Source organism: Argentina silus (genome assembly GCF_951799395.1).
Source record: "Argentina silus genome assembly, chromosome: 12".
Lineage (NCBI taxonomy): Eukaryota > Metazoa > Chordata > Actinopteri > Argentiniformes > Argentinidae > Argentina > Argentina silus.
Genome location: NC_139666.1, coordinates 5536028 through 5563160, shown reverse-complemented (window position 1 = coordinate 5563160; position 27133 = coordinate 5536028). Strand labels below are relative to the sequence as shown.

At 45.7% G+C, this 27133-nt stretch overlaps 2 protein-coding genes across 5 annotated transcripts; one reads left to right on the top strand and one right to left on the bottom strand.

The window, feature by feature from the left end:
• The first annotated feature begins 41 nt into the window (after window positions 1-41).
• Window positions 42-13070, top strand: parp14rs1 (poly(ADP-ribose) polymerase family member 14-related sequence 1). 4 transcript variants are annotated; one of them, XM_083682430.1, is made up of 19 exons: window positions 42-262; window positions 558-661; window positions 1954-1987; window positions 2253-2357; window positions 2783-3124; window positions 3346-3573; window positions 3687-5730; window positions 5877-6159; window positions 6679-6909; window positions 7200-7418; window positions 7674-7800; window positions 8030-8179; window positions 8542-8604; window positions 8757-8933; window positions 9235-9450; window positions 9968-10594; window positions 10871-11010; window positions 11536-11710; window positions 11962-13070. In XM_083682430.1, exons 1-19 carry the CDS (start codon window positions 82-84, stop codon window positions 12243-12245), a joined length of 5730 nt encoding a protein of 1909 aa, XP_083538556.1. In that variant the 5' UTR covers window positions 42-81; the 3' UTR covers window positions 12246-13070. The 4 variants fall into 4 exon arrangements, with proteins under 4 accessions (XP_083538556.1, XP_083538555.1, XP_083538558.1 ...); XM_083682429.1 differs by having other exon boundaries at window positions 2780-3124; XM_083682432.1 differs by lacking the exon at window positions 2253-2357.
• A 1149-nt stretch (window positions 13071-14219) lies between these two features.
• Window positions 14220-26236, bottom strand: esyt3 (extended synaptotagmin-like protein 3). The gene is made up of 23 exons (XM_083682365.1): window positions 24630-26236; window positions 23609-23650; window positions 23279-23413; window positions 22804-22880; window positions 22437-22506; window positions 21749-21838; window positions 21559-21614; window positions 21227-21347; window positions 20848-21024; window positions 20489-20571; window positions 20201-20249; window positions 19993-20082; window positions 19585-19647; window positions 19324-19383; window positions 18192-18263; window positions 17904-17990; window positions 17546-17695; window positions 17061-17431; window positions 16768-16866; window positions 16191-16322; window positions 15791-15896; window positions 15559-15608; window positions 14220-15168 (listed from the first exon to the last, which is right to left on the bottom strand). The coding sequence occupies exons 1-23, from the start codon at window positions 25059-25061 to the stop codon at window positions 15129-15131; spliced, it is 2652 nt and encodes an 883-aa protein (XP_083538491.1). The 5' UTR covers window positions 25062-26236; the 3' UTR covers window positions 14220-15128.
• Window positions 26237-27133: the final 897 nt, after the last annotated feature.

Sequence of the window (27133 nt, the reverse complement as noted above, 5' to 3'; positions counted from 1 at the left end):
TTAATCAGAATCGAAACTAAACTGAATTCGTGACTCATGACTTATAAGATTTGTTCGCTAGTTAGTTGATGCTGATGAGCGATGGCAGACACATACTCATATGCCTTGCTCGTTGACCTCGAGGGGAACACCACTGTTTCCAAACTTAAAAACAAGTTGATAAAATATTTCCAAAGTAAAAAGTCCAACGGTGGCGACTGTCAAGTCGAGTACGAAAGCCCAGGTAGACCAAGTGCGGTTGTCCGGTTCCAAACTGAGGAAGGTGAGTGAAACTACAGCACATCTGCCCTGACTACAGGGCTGCTGCGTACTTTGTTTTAAAGCAGCTAATCACAAGAGTGAATAATTAAATTACAAGTTATCATTCTGAAGACACACAAAACGTGTCTCGGTGGAGCTGTTAGCTTAGCCAACGACTGACAATATTTGACTTGATTTAAACATCTGAGTTTGGCTTCATAAACATCTGAGTTTGGTTAGATTTTATGACCATGGCCAACATAAAATATCTCCGTGATTTCTCGGCAACTAAGTGGTTCTCCTTTCTTTCCACACAGTCAGGCAAAGAGTTCTCGAGAAGAATACGCATGAGATCATTTTGGGCGAAGATGTGTTGAAACTGAACGTCCGACTACCACCAGACAAGGCGACAGATGCACAGGTAGTTTGGTCCCTGATAAAACATGTCTTCCTCATACAACGGTTTGGATAAGTAAAAAAAAAAAACCCAAAAACCCCAGCGTTTCTGTGTTTTCTGTGTTCTCGGCCCATCTACTTCCCGTCAATGTACATTTATGTAAATGAGGATTTCTTCAAAATAAGAGCACTGAAGTTAAACATTTTTTGCATGGTAAATAGGGGTCAAGGAACCCCTAAAAAAAAAAATATGCTAATCATCTTAACAAATATACATCAATCATAGCCATATAATATTTAGTATAGTATTGCCCCAGAAGGGTTTGTAATTGTTCTTACAGTCATGGCCAAACAATTGTCAACCCTGCGCAAACAAAACAAATAAACATGTAAATACCAAAGCATTTGTAATTGCAACAATTTTCTGGGAGAAGTGGTGCATAATCTGAAAGAAGCGCAGGAGTGCCAATATTTTTGGCCATGACTGTACATCATAATTATTATTATGAAATGGTATTGCCCCAGAATAATGGGCTGTACAGAATCTAGAGCGATGTCAGTGCAAATGTTGCTGGCTATTTACTCCAGCCATACAACATCTATTTCTTTGTGGGGTGCTTTCCAAATAGTTTCCCTTATATAATCAATAGGTACTGTTCTAGCAAGTCTAGACAAGAGATCACAAAACAGATGACTTAATAGGGAATTCGTTTTATTTAGAATAAACAACACATTATACATCCTAATCGAAATCGTGAGAGATGTATTAACATTTTTGAAAAATAATTGTATACTTATATTGGTTACATTGAGGTGTATGGCCGCAGTAAATAGCCAGCAACATTTGCAATGACATCGCTCTAGATTCAAACTCACCTGATACTGTATGCATTGTGGAAGTGTTGAGGAGTAGGGTGATAGCAGTGATGTATATAGCTCTGTACAGTCCAGTTCATACAAATATAATAGGCATGTGTAAAATTACATGTAATTCCACCAACATGTATGTTTTAGCTCAGCAGGCGACAGTACACCTCATCAATTATTACACAGGAGAGGTTCTGTGCTCACAAGCAAAACATTGTATATACTTGTTGAGTAATTTGTGCTTATTTCAGCAAAAACAAGAGAAAATATTGTGATACCCATCACTTTCTATTCTATTTTTTAACACGCGCTCTTATTTTGAAACCGCGATAAGCGAAATCGAAAGTCTTATTAGAGCTCAGAGAACACAGATGTACTAATGTAGCTTCCTCAATACATGCTTTAAACAAAATGGCCTCAGGAACTAAATTCAAGTTGTTTCATGTCTAGGAAACACAGACAGATGTCCCCTCAATTGAGACATGTAAGTACAATACATTTTACAAGCAACACACACACACACACACACACACACACACACACACACACACACACACACACACACACACACACACACACACAGATAAAACATATTAACCTGCCATACTATGCAAACAGTTGTGAATGATTTGTGATTTTGTCTGTGGGATATCACATCACTGTTATAGCTTCAGCTTTGCTCTGCTCAGATAGCCAATGAGAACTCAAAGTGGACACTATTGATTATACGAATATTAACTATTCATCAGGTAAGGTTGACGCGGTGGACAGCCATCTCATGATGTCAGCTAAGCGGAAGGCTGGGGCCGATGATGCTCAGCAGGAAATGCTAGGCCCCAAAAAGCAAGCCCTTGGTCAGTAGGTTTATGTTAAAAACACAAGTGGGGCCTCATGTGTTTCCTACAGTGTCATCATGGTACTGTCTGCACGTTATTTGCTGTCTGGTTAGGTTGAGCAGTTCTTATTACCCCTGTTAGGCGTGTCTGCCTGCTTGTGTTATTCTGTAGTCCTTTCTAGTTTTATAATGTGATTATAGCATTGTCATGTCTTTGTATGTTATATATGGACCCCAGGAAGATTAGCAGTTGCCTAGATGGTAGCTAATAGGGATCCTAATAAAGAATAGAAGTGTGTGTATAAGTGTGTATTGTGACATAATGTCTTCTTGCTGTTATTTGTACAGTGGGCTGTGAACCTGATTTTCCTCAATGAGGACAATGAAGTATCTATAAGGTTGTAGAACTCGTTCTCTTCTATAACACATTTCTATCATCAGCAGTGTTTGGCCCTAGAGACGCACTAGAGAATAGAGATGGACACACACCTCTGGCTGAGACTCTGAGGGAGACGGAGAGTGGAGAGGGACACACACCTCTCTCTGAGACTCTGAGGGAGACAGAGAGTGGGGGTGAACCGACGGGGGAGGAAGAGCTGAGGTCCACCTCGGCTGTGTTGGAGAATGCTTCGGAGAACATGACCCAGGAGTTCTTGGAGATGCTGGTAGAGAACATCTTAAATGCCTGCACCTCTGGTTCTGAATCCCCTACTGCAGAACAGAACTTCAGTGTGGAGAGCCTGCCTGATGTTGCTATGGTGGTGGTGACATTTAAAAGGAGAGAAGGTAACTATGAAATTGGAACTGGGAATTTGTAATGTAATAATGTGTTATGAAAAATAATAATGTTCAGCCATTGAGGCAAATAAGGCAACTTTTCAATTTAATTTGCAACTTCTTTTCTTATTAATCTAATTTAATTGATTTTCAGTCATGGAAATCAATGCCTTGTATTCTGTATTTGAATCCCATACTTTTTGTCCCTCTCGTCTTTTATTCTCTCACAGAGACTGAGAAGTTCATCTCCGCCTGCCCCCGTAACAAGATGTTCAGGCAGAAGAAACTGTCTGTCAGACTTCTGGAGCCCACGGCTAAAGTGAAGGTGGAGAACATTCCCCCAGGTGTGAGCCCAGACCACCTTGTACTCTACTTTGAGAAAGTAGGACAGGTGGAGGAAGATGTCGCCCTCAACGAAGAGGAACATTCTGCCGTCATCACCTTCCAAGATCCTAAAGGTAGAATACATTTGTTTTGTATTTTAGATATATTTTACTAATATATCAATGTTGTGACAATTAGTGTTTTATGTTATGCTATGTGATATATGAAGTAATATGTTTTTGTTTAGCTATTTACAGACTCCTTGAAAAGACACATCACATCAACAAGCAACCTGTCAAAGCTTACCCATTCTATGAATCTCTGGGAACAGCCCTCTATGGCAAAGACAGACCCACATTGAGACTCCCAGCTGGCTTCCCTGTGAGCATCGATCAGGCCGTCTGGAGGTTCCTGAAAGATATGCAGGGAGCTGCAGAGATCATCCACAAGGCCATGGCTGAGCACTTCTGCAAAGTAGACCTCCAACAGCCTGCTGCCCAGCTGAGCCCCCTGCCTTCTCTACTGCAGCAGAAGGGAGTCAAAGCCAAGGACATCCAGCAGTGGAAGGACTCTGCCAGCGCTGCCTTCACCCAAGCCTTGTCTGCATTTATCTCGCTGGAACTCCAGGTCCAGACCACTGCATGGAAGGAGTCTGAGGGGGAGGTTAGGAGGGCGTTGTCGGGGGAGGCGGTGGTTGTTGTCCCTGAGGAGGCCAGAGGTGTCATAGCAGTGGTGGGATCGGTAGATGATGTGAACAGGCTTAGCCAGTCACTGAATGATATCATAGACAGGATAGCCAAAAGAATACAGAGGGAGAGGTCGAGCGTAACAGAGAAGGTCGCCGTGGCTCCGTCCATCTACAACGTCCTGTCACAGGACGGCCTTGAGGACAAGGTAATGTTGGAGTTCCCGGAGCTGAAGCTGACCTACGACAGTGAGAGCCAGAGTGTGATCCTCTATGGACTGATGCACGAGGTCCTGGGAGCCAACAGGAAGGTGGTAGACGGAGTAATTGGAATGAAACGGAAGGTGTGGCAGTTGGATGACTACGTCCTCGAGTTCCTTCAAAAGGAAGACCAGGAGAAGCTGACCAGCGTTCTCCTGACGTCCCAGAGTATTGATGCAGCGCTTGAGATCCTGGTAGATACGGATCGGAAGGGGGCACGCCTCCTAGCCGCATCAGATAAAGCCCTGGGAGAAGCAGAGGATCAGCTCAACAGGATCCTGATCTCTCAGTACATCGTTTTGGAAGACTCGAACGTTCTCAAGATGACAGAATGGCAGGGTCTCGTCACCCGTCTGGAGGAAACTTCAAACATTTCACTCAGGAAAGTTATGGTCAGGACGTTTGGTGACTACCCGAGTCTTAAAGTGGTAGTGTCTGGCTACAAAGACAGTGTCATGTCGGTCAAGAATGAACTTGATGACTTCTTACACCAGAACACTCCAGTAACTGAGAATATCAAGGTCAGGTCTGAGGCTATTGTTAAATTCATCCAGGAATGCAACAGCAACACTTGGTCTGATAAGGTCAAAGATGTAGTGAAGGTTTCTTTCAAGAAAGAAGCAATTTCTCTGAGTGGTGCCAGAGTTCACGTCATGCAGTGCAAGACCTTGTTTGCAGACCTGGTCTCCTCTACACACTTCGATACCCTGAAGGTGTCCAAGCCCGGAGCCAAGAAGTTCTTCCAGGACAAGGAGGCCATGTACGTTACCACGGTGATCAGTCTGACAGGCTGTGTGGTCCAGCTGGTTGAAGACAACCAACATGGTGGACAGCAGGGTATAGGCTTAGCACTTGCAGGAGGAGGGATAAAGCCCACCTACCAGTTTCAGACACCAGACGGGGTGGAGATAGCCGTGTGTAAAGCTGATGTATGCGATTACGCGGTGCAGGCCGTGGTCAACGCTGCGAACATGGACCTGAAACACAGCGGAGGGCTAGCCGCAGCCCTCCTGGATGCTGCCGGCCCTCAACTACAGGCCGAGTCTGACCAGCTGGTCACCAGCATGGGTCAGCTGAGGCCTGGGGACTGTGTTATTACTGGTGCCGGAGGGCAGCTGCGCTGCAAACACATCATCCACGCAGTGGGACCCACGTTTGACCCCGCCGACTCCCAGAGGGCTGTGGGGCAGCTGAGGAGAGCGGTGAAGGGGAGTCTGGATCTAGCAGAGACGCACAGCTGCCTGTCGGTGGCTCTGCCTGCTATCAGCTCTGGGAACCTAGGCTTCCCTCTCAGCCTGTGTGCTGAGACCATCGTCAAAGCAGTGAAGGAGCACTGTGAGGACAGGTATGGTGATACTGTAGATAATCAATATCGAACACTCAGTGGCAAAAAGTGTTACAAATATATTTTTTAAAAGTGCCTTTTATGTTATTCCATGCCCAATAATGGTTGTTTATGTTGTTATTATTATTATTATGTTTATTATACAGGTATGGTGATACCTGTCTGGAGAGGATCCACCTGGTGAATAAAGAAGACAGGACGGTCCAGGCCATGGAGGATGCTGTGAGGAGGGTGTTCGGAGGCCAGGAGACAGGTCAACAACAACAACAACAACAACAACAACAACAACAACAGCCCAGCAGAAGCCCAGGCAAACCTGCCCCACCCCTGATTGCTAGACGGGTCCAGAGTACCTTTGGTTTTGGCAGGGTCCAGACCAACGAGGGGCTGACCATCCGCCTCAACAAAGGGAACATCCAGGACGTTACGGTAAGCCGCTAACGTTGGACCTTCTACCTTGCTTTAATGAAACTGATGAAACTCAAGTCAATAGCCTTAACTCACTAACGGCCAAAGAATTTCAGAACACTCACCACCTAGAGTGTCGTGTTCTATGTGGTGTTTACCTAGCAACAATACTTTGATTGGCTACAAAATGAACCATCATAATTTATGCATTTTTGGTGAATAAAGTCACCCTTGGCACTCTAGAATGTTGACAATTATGGCAACTTTATTCACCCTCAGCACTAAATGAGTTAAAGTTAAAAACTCAAGTAGATTATTTTCCCATTTTATTGCGCTTTTACTTTTTTTTTATAGCCAACATCTCAGTTGCCCTAACAACTCCATTAATGTCCTCATAGATAGAATCAGACCAGCCAATTTGTGTTCGATCAACCTTTTGTAATGAACAATAACACAATGCTGTTTTTCCTTAAAGTAAATCAACAAATCAACGCTGTAATGACTTTTTTTATAATAAGATGATGTTGCTTTCTATTCCAGACTGATGTGGTTGTGAACACGGTAGGTCAGGACCGGGCTCTTAACCATGGAGCGGTCTCTAAAGCCCTCCTGGCTGCTGCTGGACCCCAGCTCCAGACCCTGGTTGACCAGCAGCCCTCCACTGGCATCGCTGGGGAAGTCATCATCACCACTGGCTGCAACCTGAAGAGCAAGCTGGTGTTCCACACTATCGCCCCCAATTGGGACAACGGACAAGGTGCAGCAGAGAAGGTTAGAAACAGAACAAACGTTGTCCCTCATCCATATATGTATATTTCACACCAGGAGAGGCTGGTCGGGCTCATTGTAATGCATGGAACGGAATGAGGAATGGTATCAAAATACTGAGTCCGTCCTCCGATTTCTGCCTCCACTGTTTCACACACAATACTTATATGTAATGTACTGTAAATGTGATATAACAGAGGGTGTAAAATGCAAATTTAGTTTGACTCAAGATTATTTTGAGGTAAACTATCCCCTCAAGGTTGTGTAAACCTAATCTGATTTCTTAACTGCAGGTGTTGAGCGGGATTATGGAGGGGTGCCTGGATGAGGTAGAGCAGAAAGGGCTAGTCTCCATATCCTTCCCTGCCATCGGCACAGGGAACTTGGGCTTCCCTAAGCCCATGGTGGCCTCTCTGATGCTGGAGGAAGTCCTCAAATTCAGCACGAAGAACCCCAAACACCTGAAGACGGTGGTGTTCATCCTGCATCCAGGGGACCAGCAAACCATTCAGGTAGGGAGAAGGGTTAGATTAAGGAGGTTAAAACTGCACAGGTAAAAAAATACAGTAATAGGCCTACTGTAAAATGGACATACTAATGTCATATGTTAAAGCATTTGTTAAAAAGTTTTACGATTTGTGTTTAGAAGGTTTCATAGCCAATAGATGTTGGTAGGAGGCCAGGCAGATTTCCTCCATGCAGGATGGGCTGTGCTGATGCTGGTGTTGTTGATGGCTGGTTCCCCTCCCTTCTGATGATCTCTCCAGGCTTTCACTGACGAATACAACAAGAGGTTTCCAACCCAGGCTGCAACCTCAGGGAGCTCCGCCTCCTCCTCAGCCTCCTCCCCAGCCTCCTCCTCAGCCTCCTCCACCCCCACCAAACACAGTAAAGGTGCAGCTCACTAAACTCACACATTTATATTTGCAAAATCATGGTGTCTTACTGCTTACAATTGCAATCAATGTTAAATGTACAGCGAATTGATCTTATGCAATCATTCCCTCTGGTCATTGTAACATGCCAGATGGTTTATGCAGAGTAACTATGCTGCAAGTCATAACGTCACGTAGTCATAACTAAGTCGTATTTCATCACCTTGTACGTTATTCTCTTCTGCCAGGCCCCTTCTCTGCAGTCACCACCTCCAGCTCAGGGACGCATGAAACAAAGATGGGAGGTGTGGTGATACAGGTTGTCACAGGGGACATTACCAAGGAGACCAGTGATGTCATCGTCAACTCCTCTAATCAGGACTACAGCCTCAAGTCAGGTAAGTTATGGAACCTTGTATCACCTGAGGTTCCCTGGTTTAGAGTCTACACTCAGTAACAACATAGCTAACAGTAGGTATAGCATAGTAACTATGGCTGAGATGTAGCATTACACTGTAACAGCTACTCTATGTCTGAGCAACTGTTATTTGGACAGGTAAATCATTGATAACAAATACTCTATTTAACCTAGTCAAAATGTGAAGAATGAGAAGATTATGGCAAGATTATCATTATTATTATTATTATTATTATTATTATGTAAAAACTACTGAAATACATGATGTTGCGTGATTGACCCCTAGTGGCCGTAGTGTTACAGTACTCAGTATGATGGTTTGATCATCTTCCACTCCTCCAGGGGTGTCTAAGGCCATTTTGGACGCAGCCGGTCAGACTGTCGAGGTGGAATGCCAACAACTTGGTGAGAACCTCAACTTGAGATCACCTGATAACCACTCTGATCAAAAAACATGATGATGGATTAACATTAATATTAAAATGATACAGCACTGCTCTGGCTGCTTACATTGATAACTATTGTTATGTACATGAATGTATGTGTGTCTGTTCCAGGAGCCCTGCCTAACCCAGGCATGATCCTGACCCAGCCAGGCAACCTGCAGTGTAAGAAGATCCTCCACCTGGTTGGACAGTCAGACCCCAAGAAGATCCACCAGGCTGTGAAAGATGCTCTCCTCCTGACTGCCAAGAACAACTACTCATCCATTGCCTTCCCTGCCCTGGGCACGGGTGAGTTACAGAGACTAGGACTCCGATGGGGGGGGGGGGGGCTATTGAAAGGACACTGAATTAGACACAGATGAACGCAATGAACAAAAAAAAAAGATCTGAACAAAGAAATATTACAAAAAAAAGGTATGGATTTAAGGAACCATCAGAATTTTTTTATTTTTTATATTTGAGTACTAGTATTGTTCATTTTTTCAATATAGCCATGTACTTTTCCATATAGCTAACAGGCTTGCTGTTGAACATTGTATTCATCCTATCAAGGTGTGCCAGTGTTCTAACTCCTGCTCTGTCATCCCAGGCCGAGGCAATGTCCAGGCGAGCCAGGTAGCAGACGCTATGTTGGATGCTGTGGTGGATGTGGTGAACCACAACTCCCAGAATGCCCTGCAGCTGGTCCGTGTGGTCATCTTCCAGTCGGCCATGCTGAAGGAGTTCCACAGCAGCCTGCTGAAGAAGCAGGGAGCCGATCACGCTGACTCCAAGGAGAAGAAGAGTTTCTGGGGGAAAATCTTGTGTACGGCTACCTCATCTAAACGTTTGACTTCAACCCTAAAACTAACCATAACCCTCATCTAAACGTTTGACTTCAACCCTAAAGCTAACCATAACCCTCAAACTAACCTTAACCCTAAGCTTTGACGTTGAACTATAGCAGTTTTGAATTGACCGACTTGAGTTTTAAGAACCAACTTTATTGTCCACTGTCACACTGTTCTTGCATACTGGTTACCATTTACCTGTATGTTTGGGTTTCTGGGGAGACTTTGGCCTCTGGAATAAAATGCAGAGGCCACCTTGTTGGGCTTGTGTAGCACTAAACCACCAACAACCAGGATTACAGTACCCCAGGGGAGGCTGGTGGAGGTAGAAATTGGAGGACAGGCTCATTGTAATGCCAGGAATGGAATGAGGAATGCATTTAAACACGTGTGTGAGCCTGTCCTTCAATGTCTGCCTCCACTAGCCTCCTCTGCAGTACCCCTCTGATATTTAACCATTTAATTTCAACATTTGTTTACATATTGTACCAGCTTTTATCAACAGGGACGGCGACAGCAAGCCCCAGAAGGATGGTGACTTCATCATCAAGGGACAGCAGGTGGAGCCAGCCTTCTTTCACATCTGCGGAGACTCCCAGACCAGAGTAGCCAATGCCAAGCTCTGGATCAGTGATCTCATCCTGAAAGAGCAGGTCACCAACAGCATCAAAGACAACGCCATCCTCAGCCTATCAAAGGCTGAGCGCCAGCGTATCCATGACATGCAGGCCACCATGGGGGTGAGCGTGAGGCTGGAGGACAGGTCTGCCGGCGGGGAGGCGCAGCTCACCATCGAGGGTCTCAGCAGAGATGTCCTGACAGCTGTCAATCAAATCCAGGAAATGCTGCGGCGTGCGCGCGACCAGGAGGCCTTCGACAGGAACGTGGAGGTGGCAGGCAGCATGGTGGAGTGGCAGTACCAGCAGGGGGGCCAGGGGACGCCCTTCCTGGCCTTTGACCCTGTGGCTAACTTCCAACTGGAGCAGGGGCTGATCAGGAAGCAGGAGCAGGTGGAGGTTAAGGTTCAGGGTCAAGTGTATAAGATCATCCTGCCTGAAGGGCCTGCCACTGACAGCCGTGGCAATAGCCTCAACATCAGACGCCTCGACAAGTTAGCAGGTAGCGTAGTCTTTGCCTTGGTGATTGCCTTTCAACTCCAGTAGAATATTAGTCATCATCATACCTATTATGATCTATATGTCGATTGATATACATTGGGGGGGCATGTATTTAAAGAGGACTGTACCCACTGCTTACATTACTTTAACTTTCATAAATTTTCCATAAATAACCTACTGTGTCCAATGTTACTAAACATACTGGCTGCCTCAATGTAGCTTGCACAAAGTAAGTTGATTGTGGATGATGACTGTATTCTGCGCCCCCCTCACCCAGCTCAGGACAGCCTCCCCCAGCACTGGGAGGTCATGCCAGCCAACACCCCCTGCCTGTCCTGCCCCATCCAGCCTGGGTCCCCGGAGCACAACGACATCCTCACCCTGTTCCAGGCTACATGCAGGAACGGTGTTCTCAAGGTACCTGAACAGAACCATTTGCCAAAACATGGTCCTTAAAGGGTTTAATTCATATTTTAATACAGAAATACATATTGTATAAACATGCTTTAAAAATAAGGAAATCCCTTAAATGAAAAGGGATACCTCTCATAAGAGATGACAACATTCTAGGGGTTATAAGGTACCCCTTTTAAATAGTAATCATGTGTTCGATAAGGTTTGAATATCTGGTGAGCTAGCTGGGTCTGCCTAGGTCTAGGTTTAGAAATGGAATGCATAATTAGGGCTTGGTAAAAAATAACGAGGCAGCACTTCCTGGTTGCAGTTCCTGTTAGCCCGGTGAATGCTAAGTAGGATGTTTGGGACGTCACCCCATTGAAGTTGAGATTTAAAACAGTTAGGGTTAGGTAAGGGTTTAGGGCAAGGTTAAGGTTAGGGTTATAGTTATGGTTTAGGAAATGGTTGTCCCAAGGATCATACTTGCATCTACCCAGCTGCATGGACGGTACTGAAGGTCCTCCTCCTCCCTTTCCTCTTCCTCAGATTGAGAGGATCCAGAACCCCAGCCTGTGGAAGAGCCTCCAGATCAAGAAGCAGGACATGGATGCCAGGAATGGGCATCAGAACAATGAGAAGAGGCTCTTCCATGGAACCTGCTACACCACCGTCAACCACATCAACCACCACGGCTTCAACAGGAGCTACGCTGGGAAGAACGGTCAGACAGATACATACGAATCTGAGCTTTATAATAAAATATTTTTTCGATATTTTCCTTGCGATTAGATACGATTTAGATCAGTGTCCTGTTATAATTGCATTCACAGATTTATTGTGTATTCATTGCATATTGTCATGATGGTGTACGTCTTTTCATATCTAAAAAGACATTTTAAGTTGCAACATTTAGCCAGTGTTTGTGTTAAAGGTGTCTTCATTGTCCTAACGATGCTGTTATCCCTTTTGCAGCTGCAGCGTTTGGGAACGGGACCTACTTTGCAGTGAACGCCAACTACTCAGCCAGTAACACCTACTCTAAACCGGACCCCCAGGGGCAGAAGTATGTGTACCTGTGTCGGGTTCTGACCGGAGAAGTCACTCAGGGACGGCAGGGGATGGTTGTACCTCCGGCCAAAAATACCACGTCCACTCAGCTGTTTGACAGCGTGACAGACAACCCATCCATGCCCTCCATGTTCGTTGTGTTCCATGACTGTCAGGCCTACCCTGAGTACCTCATCACCTTCCGCTAGACACCACAGGACAGACTAGAGATAGAATGATAGATGACAATTGTTGATTGGATTTATTCAGAAGGGTTATGGTCAATTCGATTTCAGATCAGTCAATTCAGGAAGTGATTTTCATTTACAATTCAGAAATCAGTGAAATTCAACTGACCCTAACCCTGTTATCTAGTGCCTTTCCAACAGGTGCTCAAAGCACTTACCTCTTCCACTACCAATTTGCCTGTTCCAACCACCTGTATGGTGACCCTCACCCTACCTTCTCACCTATTGCCCTTTCCCACCCACCTGCATGGTGACCCTACCTTCTCAACTGTATGGTGACCCTACCTTCTCACATGTTGCCCTGTCCCACACACCTGTATGGTGACCCTACCTTCTCACCTGTATGGTGACCCTACCTTCTCACCTGTATGATGACCCTACCCCCTCACCTGTTGCCTTCAACCCTTTAACAAATATTCACTGTCTTGAGGATTGTATTGATCTCCCTTGTGTAGATTATTATGAACAATGTTTCTTTAAACCACATTATGGTTGTTGTTGCTTTTTAATGGAGAATCATCTTTAGAGTAGTTGAACCATCAATATCAATAGATAGTGTAAAGTAAGTTCATTTTAAGAAAGAAAGTACTGTGTATAGCCTAGCAGTATGTGTATAGCCTAGTCTTTGCTGGATGGTTCAGTATCATTTGTGTGCCAAATGGTTATTAAACCATAGTCTCTAGCTGGTATGTAACCATATACCAGGCCATTATTACATATTTCAGTTAGTAGATAATGAATAAGGTTCTAGGAAAGTGCCACAAAATAAATCTCTCCTCTACAACATTTCTTTGTTCATTTGTATCGACTTGGATGACATGTTTAATGGTGCACTGTTCAGCATTCAAATTTGCCAATTGTCTCTCATTTCGCCCAGTATGTTTCCTTTTATCTATAACTTGTTTGTTTCTATCCCGACGACGCACTGTACGCTAGCTAGCCAAGTTACGTGGCTAGAATGGTGGCATGTTGCTATGGTAACTTCAATTTCAATTAATCCAGGGCTTCGGTGCACAAGTGTGAATTGTTAGCCTAGGGTTAACACTAACCCCAGGGTTAACAAATGTGTGTGTAAATCTAGGGTAAAATAGCCCTGGGCCAGTCTTGGATGAACATTAATGGTTATTTACTATTTCACACTGCGCTTAGCCTAGGCCTAAGAGAGCTTTTAGCCTAGGCCTAAGAGAGCTCTTAGCCTGGGGCTAAGCAACTGTTCACACTTGCACTTTCTAACATGGGCTAGCACCAACCTTTAGCCCTGCTTGGCTAAAAGTCGAGGGCCGTTTTGTTGTCTCAGTCCATCCCTGCTTATGAGGTACTCTGCTATATAGGTGGCACATTTACTGCCATAATAAAGGATAATAATATAAATACTAATTTTCGACAGTTCATAACTCATAAATCATAATTCATCAACAGTAGACAAGCGTATTCCTATAGACTCTGTAAAGGCTTCGGAAAAGATCATGTTTGGTCTCTGGGACCACCTGCAGTTGAAAGAATAGAACAGTATCTCCAGAGATTACTGACTATCCTATAAATTATATCCTTTTTGGTACTGGCTCACTTGTCTTCATTGATGTAAAAGTAGCCATCTTTTGCTTTGATGACAGCTTTGCACATTCTTGGCAAGGTGTGTCCAAACTTTTGACTGGTACTGTATGTAGGATACTACTGTTGTGTGTAAAATTGAATACTAATATACCACTGTACATTAATGTTCTAATTTCTAAACAGTATTTAAAACTCTAAAGACCCCTAGAATCAACGTGGTGGTTCTGTCCCTGCTGACCTTGGTACATGGAGTACTAGTCTTGACACATTGGGCAGTCCAAGTCTCTGGCACCCCCTGGGGTTTAAAGTACAGTAGAACATGTCAAAATGCAACAATACAGTTACAGAACATTATTCATATTCCTGTTCATTACAAACCACTGAAAGCAAATATGATATTTTATTTTGGGTAAAAAAATAATAATAATGTCAAATGTTACAAATCCCAGTGAAAATATGTCACACACGACATATTTTACAATACTTTTTTTGAATGTGGTCAAATATGACAGTGTAACATTATCAGCACTTTAATAGACGTCTCTTATACAGAGAGCAACAGTTGTACATGGTACGATGACAGTCAGGTAGGAGACATGGATGCAGCTGCATTGATTTGCTCCTCACAACCAGGAAACTAGTATTTCCGACTTTGCAACTTGGATACCTCAAAGTTTCCCCACTCTGAGCTATCTCAGAACTAGCCCAAAGGAAGCCCTAAACAAAGTCACACGCTTAATCTTGGTGGGAAGCAGAGTTTCAGAGGAGCACCTGAATGCACCATCAGTTGGGCTGGGGACGGTGGAAGACAGAGACAGATACAGTTCTAACTCTATGGTAAGAAAAGACAAGTTCACAATCACACAGAGGCTTCTGTACATCAAAGAAAAACATCAGGATCATTTCCTCAGAGGCCACATTTTAGTAAGAATTCCCATAACCACATATGTACAGCTTAAATACTATATATATTTTGTTCAGAAAAAAAGACGACCAACAAGATTTTAAAAAATTCCACGAAAACCCCAAACCTATCATAAACAAATAACGTTGACCTCTAGTTAGGACCTATTTGATGGAGACATCTATGTGCATCTAAACCCTACAAGGTCATAGGTCAACCTTCTATCTTTCAAGGTCACCCCTGAAATGGTGACCCAGTAGGAAAAGGAGGACCTTGTGCTCCAAGGGGGGGTGTGGGGGTTCCACTGCAGCATTTGATTTGCACCTCTCACTGATCATCATACAAAGGTTCCATTGCTGTGGGCAGAAGGGTAGCATTGCCTTCTTCTAGTTGGATTTCTTCAGCCCAGGTAGAGTGAGTTCATACCTGTAGCAGAGACAGAAATCACAGATAACAGTTTAGAGGTCAAACTAGGACGACATATTATGCTTTTAAAGATGTATAACAACTAATTTCATTAGGAAGCATTGGATAGCAATGGAATACAACATTCTCTCTTCCTTCATCTAGTCAGCTCTCTGACTAGAAGGTCTCCTACAAGCCCTAGTTTGGACCACTAGGGCACCTGTCAAGTTGTATTACCTATGAAGAGCACCATACCAGGCCAGGCCAGGCCAGACCAGGCCAGACCAGACAATGTGGTGTAAAGAGAAGACCCACCAGGTCCAATGGTATCAGAGAAGAGGGAGAGTGAGTGTATGTATGTATGTATGTATGTATGTATGTATGTATGTATGTATGTATGTATGCTCTTACCATTCAGTGAAGCCTTTAGCCAAGTCCATGTGAGAGAGGTCTAGAAGGACCTGAGGATACACAGCACATCAGCCAATCAGATCCGAAGGTTGAAAACGGTTTATAACATCAGCCAGAGGTGGGGAACAATTTATAACATTAGCCAATCAGATCAGACAGAGGTGGGGAACAGTTTCCCCCAAACAATGCCCTGTGTGTGTTTGTGTGTGTCTGTGTGTGAATGATTGCCTACCATGCCAATCTCCTTCCTCTCCCGAGTTAGTAACATCCTGTTGTTCTTGACCGCCACATCCAACTTCCTGGTTCCTGCTTCCTCTAGGGACACGTCAAACTCAAACCTGTTGGGCACAGGTCAACATTACATGTTTGTCACAGACTCACATACAAGAAGATACTCATCTTGGTTTGGACAACAGGGTTGGGGGTTCATTACCAAGTGAACTGACATTCTGTTCATGAACAGAAATAATCCTCATTGAACATAAAAGACACTTTCTAATTCTTTAACACATTTTCAATTGATCTTGCATCGATTGTATCGAGTAGAATGGACTCCAACCCCAAAGAGAACACTAGTTCAAAGTTGACTGATGACCAGAGGGGTTTGTCCACATGTGGGTTGAGGTTCTTACTTCTCGTTGAAGACGGGGTTGAGGGTCCTCTTCTTGACCTGCGTTCTCTTCCGATGCCGCCAGGACTGGTCCGGCAGCAGGTAGACACGGACGTAGGCATCAGAACCGTTCTCACTGCAGGGGAAGAGGTTCCTGAGGGGGAGGGGGGGAGGGATAGAGGAGGAGGAGGAGGGAGGGAGGGGGGTATAGAGGGAGGGAGGGAGGGATAAAGGGAGGGAAGGAGGGAGGGGTGGAATAGAGGAGGTAGGGAGGAAGGAGAGATAGAGGAGGAGGGACGGAGGAGGAGGAGGGAGAGAGGTATGGAGGGATAGAGGGAGGGAAGGTGGATAGAGGAGGAGGAGGGAGAGAGGAGGGATTGAGGGATGGTCAGGACTGGAAGACTACCACCAGAGTCTGGTTATTTACATAGAAACCCAGTATAGAAGAGCTCTATTCTAAAAGCCATTCGCTACCTGCATGAGTTGACCATGATGATGTTCCACAGGCTTAGGGTCAGTGGTATGGGGTTTCCTATGCCTACCTGCAGGAGCTTGTTCCTCAGGGTTAGGGTTAGTGGTAAGGGGTTTCCCAGGCCTACCTGCAGGAGTTGACCAGGATGATGAGCTTGTTCCTCAGGGTGGCATAGCGAACGGTCAGCTGGATCTCCCCGAACGAGCCCTGGTGATTCATAATGGCCCTGGGGAAAGAGACCAATGTTAGGACCTCACTGAACAGAGCTAGGACTCACACCACTGCCTACGTAGTCTGAGTACAAATATAAAGACTATGGAGTCACCATGCAGAATTATGTCTGGTATTGAGTCAATATAGAAACCCTATCCTATCCTGCCCCCTGCTGTCCACAGAGAGGACTAGCAGCCACGGACTTACTCTGGGTAGGGCGTTCCATCTGTGAGGTCGAAGCGAGACGAGGCGATGGAGTTATCCGACAGCAGGCTATGGGAGTCATAGCGACGCATGCGTGGAGTAGACGGGGCCGTGCGGCGCCCATCAGCGACCAGGAAGGACCCGTGGCGTTGGGGCACGTAGTCTCCGTACAGCCCATTGGTGGAGCTGGCAGCTGGGGGAGGGGCTTGAGCTGGGGCAGCGTAGAAGGAGGGAGAAGGGGAGGGGGAAGGAGAGGGGGTGAGGATGGGGGCAGCGCTGGGGGTGGGGCCTCCTTGGCTGTTCTGTAATGAGGGGTGAGGTTGAGGAGGAGGGCTGAGGAGGACCTTGGGTTCTGGTTTCTCAATGGTCAGGATCTGGGTTGGAATAGAGGACAACAGCAGTGAGACCAAACACAAAACCAAGCATGTGTGTGTGTGTGTGTGTGTGTGTGTGTGTGCGTGTGCGTGTGTGCGTGTGTGTACACTCACCCTGAGTGTGGCCTTCATCTTGACCTGGCTGTTAGCTCCAGAACGTTCTAACTGGAAGCGTTGGTCCAGCGTCATGTTTGAGGCATTCAGCAGCCGGCTCAGGGGTAAGCTGAGCGTGCCCAGTAACGTCTTCTTCTCATGTTCTTTGACCTGGGGAGGAAACAGGATGCACAGAGGAGAAATGACATCCAGATACCACATTAGGTAAATAGTGACACTGACTCACTGCTAACCAACTAAAGCTAGAATAAAATAGAATACAATACAATAGAAAATAATAGATTTTTGATCTCTCTCTCTCTCTGTATGTATAGTTTGCATAAGTTGACAGTAAAAACACAAGATACAAACAACAGACCTGCATATTGAGTGTCTGGTTGGTTACACTGTGGACAAAGAAGGTAAAACACTCCTCCCACACCGGGTCTTTGGATGCAAACACAACCTATAGGAAAAGAACAACATCTATGAGAAACAAAAACAGTAGAAATCGATGTTGAGATGTTGAATGGTATAGCAGACATACAAATGGGTATGGAGAGACAGCATACACATCTTCCGCACTTTATACATGTAAATTACCGAGAATGTTAGCCCATATATATATAGTGTCACTGGCACACTGAAGGAAAACAGCATACTGTACCTTGCTTTTCTGATTCTGTTCATCAATGGAGAATTCAACATACGAGTTTGGATAAGCGTTCCTCCTGGTCAGCTGTAGACACAAGGGTCAGAGAGTGGTGTAAGAAATGGGGGTGGCACCGTTATCACAAGCACAACACATTCTTAGTACTTTGGGTTGTCCAGTCCCAAATTAGAGAGTTGAAGGTATTATGAGAGAAAGCAACAGCTTTGACATAGGAACACAGTCTTAGGTCTGGGTCAGGTCTGTCATATATAGTTTACAACACAGAGAGAGGGGGCGTGTAGGAGAGAGAGGGGGACACGTAGGAGAGGGGGCATGTAGGAGGGAGAGGGGGCATGTAGGAGGGAGAGGGAGCGTGTAGGAGAGAGAGGGGGCGTGTAGGAGGGAGAGGGGGACACGTAGGAGGGAGAGGGGGACACGTAGGAGAGGGGGCATGTAGGAGAGAGAGGGGGACACGTAGGAGAGGGGGCATGTAGGAGGGAGAGGGGGCATGTAGGAGGGAGAGGGAGCGTGTAGGAGAGAGAGGGGGCATGTAGGAGGGAGAGGGGGCATGTAGGAGGGAGAGGGAGCGTGTAGGAGAGAGAGGGAGCATGTAGGAGGGAGAGGGGGACACGTAGGAGAGGGGGCATGTAGGAGGGAGAGGGGGCGTGTAGGAGAGAGAGGGGGATACGTAGGAGAGGGGGCATGTAGGAGGGAGAGGGGGATACGTAGGAGAGGGGGCATGTAGGAGAGAGAGGGGGCATGTAGGAGGGAGCGTGTAGGAGGGAGAGGGGGCGTGTAGGAGAGAGAGGGGGCGTGTAGGAGGGAGAGGGGGCATGTAGGAGAGAGAGGGGGCGTGTAGGAGAGAGAGGGGGACACGTAGGAGAGGGGGCATGTAGGAGGGAGAGGGGGTGTGTAGGAGAGAGAGGGGGCATGTAGGAGGGAGAGGGGGCATGTAGGAGGGAGAGGGGGCATGTAGGAGAGAGAGGGGGCGTGTAGGGCAGAGAGGAGGGCAGTTCACCTGCAGCACCACTGGAGGGGCATTATGACTGCGTCTCTAGACCTGCTGTCTGTGGTCTAGACGCCATTCAGTTAGTCAGTCAGTCAGTCAGTCAGTCAGTCAGTCAGTCTGTCAGTCTGTTTCTCTTACCCTGGCTTCTTTAGAGTGCTTCCCATGCTTCTCGCAGTGGCTGAACTCACTGTGGTCTTTCTGGAACAGACAGAAAACTGCATAAGCACGCAACAGGCAGAGTATCGCAGGCCATCATGGTAATAATACAAAGCACTTGAAGAACAGCACAGTGACACACACACATTGAACATGATAGATGGTTATGATGCGTTCTACAAGATGGGTGATGATGACCATGTTGATGAAACCCGGACATGACGTTGGCAGTGAGGTACTGACCGGTATGTTTGAGGCGTTGTCCAGGTACACAGCCAGCATAGCGCAGGCACAGCCATCAGGGGTCTGCATGGGCGACAGGGGAGACATCAACTATGTGTGTACAGAGATGTATGAGTGGTAGCTAATGCAAGAGTGATTAGAGGAGGCGGGGCTAACCATTCGGTGTGGTGTGGTGTGGTGTGGTGTGGTGTGGTGTGGTGTGGTGTGGTGTGGTGTGGTGTGGTGTGGTGTGGCTACACCGCAAAACAACAATAGCTATTCCAGAGTTGTATGTGTATGCAATGAAAAGTGGAGGCTAAAGGGAAGACACAGGAGGTAGCTGTGAGGCTACAGGAGCGCTAGGTAGATAGCTGTCCGTGTGGTGTGGTGAGGCTACATGAGCACTAGCTAACTAGCTGGCTAACTCACCCGCTGCAGCAGTCCCTGGTCAGTCTGCAGAGAGATCCACTGGAGCTTCAGGTGCACCTCTCCACTCTGAACATCGTCCAGAGGGAACCACTGGAACAGCAAGGGAGAGGCAGCTTAGACATCTGGACATCATCACCTCTATTATACAATATCTCTTACCATACTGTACCTCAGCTGATCCATCTGTTGCTAAACATGAGCCTCTCACCTGATCCATCTCTTTCTCCTTCTTCACCTCTCCAAAGTCCAAGTGAAACCTGTGGGGATTCAACACACCCTCGTTTTGTCAATAACGTGCACAATATCAGCATCAGCATCATATCTATAGGAAAACACCTACAGAACATCCACATATTAAACCTTAACACACGTCCCCTATTGAACCCCAACTCCAACCATATGCTAGCTGTGGTTGGACTGTGATCACCATGCGTAAGGAATCAGTCTGGGGGTGCTGTGTATATTCTCATTCCCATTATATCTGGTGTCTCCTTACTTGCCCAGGATATCATCCTTGTCAGTGTCCTCGTCAAAGACCTCCACCTCCAGCTGCTGGCCTGGGGCCTCGTGCACCACAAACTACAGAAACAGAAACACAGACAGACAATAACACAAGGCAGATATCAGAAACACAGACAGAGAGACAGACAGACAGACAGACAATACAACACAGGACAGAGGTCTGTAACACAAAACTGGTATACATACAAAACAACAAAGAAGCTTCAAAGCAGAGAAGAGATTGACAATGTGTTTGATATGTGTGTTTTTGTCCTGTCTGGTGTGAATCCATGTGTATTTAAGAGAATCTTAATCTCAGTGTGTGTGTGTGTGTGTGTGCGTGTGCGTATGTACCTCGTAGATCTCGTTCCAGCTGGGATGCAGGTTCTCTTTGACAGTCTTGCTCTGGAACTGTTTGTTTCCGACCCTGAGCACCACGTAGGGGTCAGACTTGCCCTTCACCATCCCCAGCATGTAGGAGTCCTTGGCTATCAGGTCCCTCGCCCCCAGCAGATGGACACGAACCACACCCTGGGAGAGATGGGGGATAGGGGAACAAAAATACTACAATGTAATACATGTAATACCTTACAAAGCACCTAAATACTACACCAAGACACACACCAAAAGACCAATTCCACTTCTTTGGGATTTTGGTTGAACATACCATAGAGATAGCACATAAAATTCCAACATATTTCTCTACTGTCTGAAATTGATAGTTTATACTCACCCTGGGCAGAGGGAACCTCATCTGGTCCACCTTGACCTGGTCTATGAGAGGGATGCACATGCGGTTGGGCAGGACCATGATGGATGCAATGATGTCCATGATGGCCCCCTCAGACAGGTGACTGGCAGGAGAGAGGTCAGACATCAGGTCAAAGGTCATTGAGCCAAGAAGAGGAGTAAGAGCAGGCATGATTAGATTAGAACACAGTGTGTAGCATGATTCCAGAAGAGACCATGACGTGATGTAATGTGATGAGATATATGATGTAATGTTATGTTATGTTTATGTGATGGCTCTAGAATTAAGGTGTTTTGTTGGATGTGAAAGCTCACCTGAAAGCTGGGCTGTCCAAGAGGTTGGTCATCCCTGTCCAGTTGATTTGGAGGGTCTGACCATTACATAGATAATCAGATCATCAGAATATAGAACATTACATAGAACATCAAATAGAACAGTCATGAAAACTGCTTCATTTGGAGACTACTGTAAGGTATGACGTCATCTTTCAGAATCAGAACTCACTGGCCGGCGGATGAAGAACATGGTAACTCCTCCCACCAACGGAGCTTGGCCAACCAGAGGCTCCAGAATGATACGCAGCATCCCTCCAAACTGAAAAAGAATCCACATGACCTCGTAATTTAAAACACCCATTAAAGCATCCACAACATTCTTTAGCATTTGAGAAGGAGCATTGGTCAATCTAAAGTTAAAGAAAGAGAACTGGTGTTAATATCATTTTAAAGAAATTTGATCAATGATAATGCTATCAAACAGGTATGTCTAGTCACCATATGGGAACAATGAATAAGGGGCCTCAGTGACACCTCTGAAACTGCTATCTGCCACTTGAATGGTGGACAGGAAGGTTAGCCACCCCAACTTTCAGGTCACCACACCTTTGGGGTCTCTTGTATAAAATGTATGTCTCTCAAACGCGTAGTTTGAGATTTTGAACTGCCTTCCATTACCTGGTATACTCGGTGTACCATTCAATACTATTTTGCTTGGACAATAAACTTCTAAAAGCTTTTTGGAAATGCAAGGCATCTTATTTCACAAGGGTGAAATTCCTACATCATCTAATTTATCAGCCAATCCCTCCAGATCCAGGTGACTTGCTCATCCTCTCAGGTGGGTATTACACTGTGCCCGCCTACATGTTGATGAGTGCCAGTCTAAGAGTCACACAGGACCATCCGATGCCCACCTGAAGACCTTTGACCCCAGCTGTGATTGGTGCCTTCACTGCCGTGTCGATGTCCACGTCTCCGTCATAACTAGGGGAAAAACAGTCACACTGAGATTCAACATCTCTTCAGGGGAACAACTATATATACTGTACGAGTCAGGGAAGGCTGGTGAGGTAGATATCGGAGGACGTGTTTGATACTATTCCTTATTCCGTTCCATGCATTACAATGAGCCGGTCCTCCGATTTTTACCTCCACCAGCCTCCCCTGGTATGAGTATACACATCATGAAACACGACAAAAATCTTTATGACATACTAGCCTCCATGAACAAATACCAGAACATTAAAAACACAGACATGGTGTATATGGAGATCCCAGTACCTGATGTTGAGGTCCAGGATCACCTCTCTCTTGTCCACCTCGTCAGTATAGACTTGAACCCCTGTGATCCTGAGAGGCTGAAACATACAATGGTTCAACTGGATGGACAGGTCCCCAACACAGTCACCTGACTGACCTCTCCAGCACTGATCTGATTAACAAACACCTGACAGGACAAACTGTAGTCTAACTGGCCTTGTGTCCAAAGTGGACCTTGGTAAATGTGAAGGGTACGAAGTGACTGGTCCCTTACCCTGACGCAAGCCCTAAAAACACATCCTAACCCTAGCCCTAACCCTGACCCTAGCCCTAAAACATATCCTAATCCTAGCCCTAACCTTGACCCAAGAACGAAAATCACACCCTAACTCTATCTCTATCCCTAAACCAAACCCTAACCCTAGCCGTAAAGCAAACCCTAACCCTAGCCCTGACCATAACCCTAAACCAAACCCTAAACTGGTAGATGACTGACCGTGTGTCCGAAGTGTATCTTGGTGAAGGTGAAGGTTTTGAGGTGGGGGCTGGAGAGCCGGATGGCTGGCTGGATTTTCTCCTTCAGCATCTTCTCCATAAACATGCCGAAGAACGGCCAGGCCTGCTGCAGCACCTGAGGACACACAATGGAGAGCAGTGTGTGTGTGTGTGTGTGTGTGTGTGTGTGTGTGTGTGTGTGTGTGTGTGTGTGTGTGATTTCACATGCAAATGTGAAAGCAGCTTATGGCATCCCAAACACAGAATTTGGACATCTACCCCAGCAGTCTAACCAGCACAGCGATGAGTGTGGAGAGAAACAGTCCATTACCTTGTTGAGCCAATCAACCTTCTCCACTTCAGGGAAGTGGACCTATGGGAGAGAGAGGAGAGGAGACAGTGGTATCAGACAATAACATTCTGAATGGTCACACCTCAGATCAGACTGACATCTTGAGTAAACACACATGGGCTGGTGACCCAGACACAGATTAAGTTAATCCTTAGACTAAAATGCATGGTGATTTTTCTATTGAAAATGTTATGAATGTTATGAATCCAGGTTTAATGTGTCAGCTCTAGACGTTTATTTTAGAGCCGTACTGTGTAACCATCTCTAGTACGTCTTTTCCAAAACTCATTCCAGCTGACTCATGTTCCTCTACCAGTTGCTTAGAGACCTGAGACACTGGTTTTAGTCAACTCTATCTACTAACAATGCCAGGGGGGTGATACCATAAGTGGATTAAAGGACACTGTGTAGCATTGGCCTCCTCCTAGTCTACGGCCAAATGCTGCTTTTCATATCAAAGATATCTGGAGAGAACTGGTTTGGCAAGATCTGGTGACTAATCAAGAAATTTTATGTAAAGTGAAACCTTTAGCAGGAGTTGAATGCACACGCATTCACACACACACTCTCTCTCTCTTTCTCACACTTCATATTTCCTGATCGGTGACTTGTTCACTAATATTCTCCTAATGGCTCAACATCCCCAGCAGCCCCTGTATTTCCCCTCTCTCTCTGTCCATGTCTCAGTCTCTCTATGCAGGTATTAGTCATGTTGGGTTTGGGTGACAGGTGTGGTTAAAACAAGGTGTGGACCAGTGAAACCTCCAATGAAATGCTCCACAGTAACCAATATGTCAACATTCCTGTCGTCGAGTCTGACTGCAGATGCTTCCTGAGATCTCTTTGTAATTACATCTAAGGTCAAGACATGTTTGGAAAGAATGATTAGGTAGCCTAGACTCCTCCACAACCAGTGTTGTGCACAATTGGACATCCATGGATGGGGACTTGACAACCTCTCAAGTGTCAAGGTCATACTACACCCCAACAACATACATACCCAAGTTGCCATATTCAAGGTTTTCAACTCATTGGTGATCACTTGTGCTTCATTATCCAGAAACTCTATGGCAGTGCCGATGCGGATGTCTTTCCACTTGCGGTTCTTCTTCCACCAGGTGATCATCATCATGCAAAGCAGCACCCAGCTGATGCTCAGGCCGAGGTAACCTGTCAGGTACACGGGGTAGAAGACCGCCAGCGCTCTCCCGAAGTACATCAGGAACTCCATCAGAATGACGTTAACCGCGCTGGAGCTCAAGTTCTCCGTACTTCCCTGTACGGGTCCTTGGACTGCACCTGGATACATTCCGCCGCTAGATGAAACAGGGTTTAGCTGGTCGGTACGGGTCGTATTGGACGCGGGCTGTATGCCGCTTGAGCCCTGCTGAAGTCCGCTGCGTTCCGCCAGAGATGCGTCTCTCCGTCTCATTCCACTGCTGCTGTGTGTTTCTGCCCTGAAGTCAAATCATGGTTCGACTAGTGCGGTGATTCATTGATATTTCGCATGTACATGACGCACTTATATCGACGGAGGGTGCAATTACGACGCGAATCAGTCTCACATTGATAAAGCAATTTTGGCTGTAGTATTCGTGGCGCGTAAGAGACTGGACTTCCTTGTTTATGCTCCACAGTTTGACACTCCCCAAAATCCCCAAATCCTTCCCTACCTCGTCATCTCACCTGGCGGAGAGGTGTCGCGGGGAGGGGCCAGGTACGGTCAAAGGGAGGGGCACTGTGGTATAGTAAATGCTAAATGGAATGCGTGGGACGGCCCGACTCTTGAATACCACATTTCCTGACTAAGAAGATCTCAACTGCACTAGTCCATCTTAAAGGGGCAATCTGAGATTCAAATAATCAATGGTAAACAGCTGAGGGATGGGACTGGTGGGATGTAACCACTTTAACTCAAAGACAGAGCGTCCATGAGATGTCATCATGTTTTGAAGCGACACAGTGTTTGTTTACGTTTACAAACAATCGAGTAAAACTAGCTTCTATTTTGTGTTCTGATGTGGTAACACAGTTGAATTAAGCTCATGAGGCATTAATAAGTTATATTTTTCAAGAATGAATGACAATCATTAATTTAAAAGTAAAAAAATGTAATGTATGTAATCATCCCAGATTGCCACTTAAAATGTTTCATTGAATCAGTGGCATCAATCAGAATCTACGTAGGTTCAGGCAAGAACCTGTCTACATAGGTTCAGACAAGACACTTCAAGGAGATGGCAGCTGACCGATCAGGTGACGGACAGGCTGTCAGGTGATGGACAGCTGAACCCACCTGTGAAAGGAAGCAACACATCACATGGTCATGGACATAGTCTCAAGAGAGCCGAGTTGGCAACACTCCACCATGGTTAACAGTGCTTCGCCACTGGCTATGCAAATGTGCTTTTTGTCATCCCATCTCAGGGTTCGCTCTGTATTTTGCCGACCTACAGGGGTTTAGAAGTTTATGGGCTCCTCGCCTCATGACATTGTATTTGATTGTTTAACTTCAGGCGGGGAGCTATATTAGAGCGGAGCCATCCAATTACGCCAAACCTGTATTACCATCAAACCTATTGTATTACCTTTTTCATTTAATGCCAAACCTAATATATTACCTTTTTCATTAAACTTATTAATCGATGTAAGTGTCCTGACTGAACCGTAGGTGCAGTGCAGACCAACAGGTTCTATGGGACCTCCATAAGAAAGGCTGCCGGTCAGAAACTACTGGGTTACGAAAGGCAACAGGGAAGGACATTATTAAGCTATTTGGTAAAAATGGTTCTACGTCCAGCATTGTTGGGCATATAAAAGACACTTGGAAATTACTTGTTTGCCACATAGTCTTTGCTTATTGATTATCACCATACCTGTCATCACAGTAGTCCTTCACTGCTTTGATGATGGTTTCTGCACACAGTTTCAAAGGAAAGCCAAATATCCTAGATAGCAGTCAGAGGGTGATGCAATCATGTCATCATGGACCAGAATCTCAATGGAATGTTTCCAACATGTTGTGGAATCAATGCCACGAAGAATTGAGGCTGTTTTGAGGACATGACCAGACACCCATCTCTAGCCATTTGGCTTGGATTCAAGTAGTTTGCTTCAGATGCGCATAGTAGCCTAACATGAATCAGTTCATATCCCCATGAAATCCTTCTAATTTTCAGGGGACAGTGGGCATGTCTGACTGAGGCAGAGAATCTGCATGCACTGAACTTGGGTGGTCCGTTGGTGCCCCCTTCAGGATCAGGAATACACTGCAATGTAAAGATGCTGTGAAACAGTACTCAGTAACAGTACTCATGGCTTTTACTAAAAAACAAACAAACAGGTTTACAAACTTCATTTTAATTATGTCTTAATAAACATTAGTGGTTACACAAACTAATTTAATTGTCTGAAATGGTTTGAGGAGAGGAGCCAGCGTGCCCCTACTCACTCCCTTTTGGCTCCGTCCACCGTGGTAAAAATAGTTTGTTTTTGTTTCTTTCA

Bases quoted from the DNA above. Each gene is read 5' to 3' on its own strand.
- parp14rs1 (XM_083682429.1), top strand. From the start codon at position 82: ATGGCAGACACATACTCATATGCCTTGCTCGTTGACCTCGAGGGGAAC. The intron at 263-557 runs GTGAGTGAAACT...CTTTCCACACAG, and splicing joins CCGGTTCCAAACTGAGGAAG to TCAGGCAAAGAGTTCTCGAG. The intron at 1,988-2,252 runs GTAAGTACAATA...ACTATTCATCAG, and splicing joins TGTCCCCTCAATTGAGACAT to GTAAGGTTGACGCGGTGGAC.
- esyt3 (XM_083682365.1), bottom strand. From the start codon at position 25,061: ATGAGACGGAGAGACGCATCTCTGGCGGAACGCAGCGGACTTCAGCAG. The intron at 17,991-18,191 runs GTACAGTATGCT...CTTTTCCTATAG, and splicing joins AACAGAATCAGAAAAGCAAG to GTTGTGTTTGCATCCAAAGA. The intron at 15,609-15,790 runs GTAGGCAATCAT...GTGTATCCTCAG, and splicing joins AGAGGAAGGAGATTGGCATG to GTCCTTCTAGACCTCTCTCA.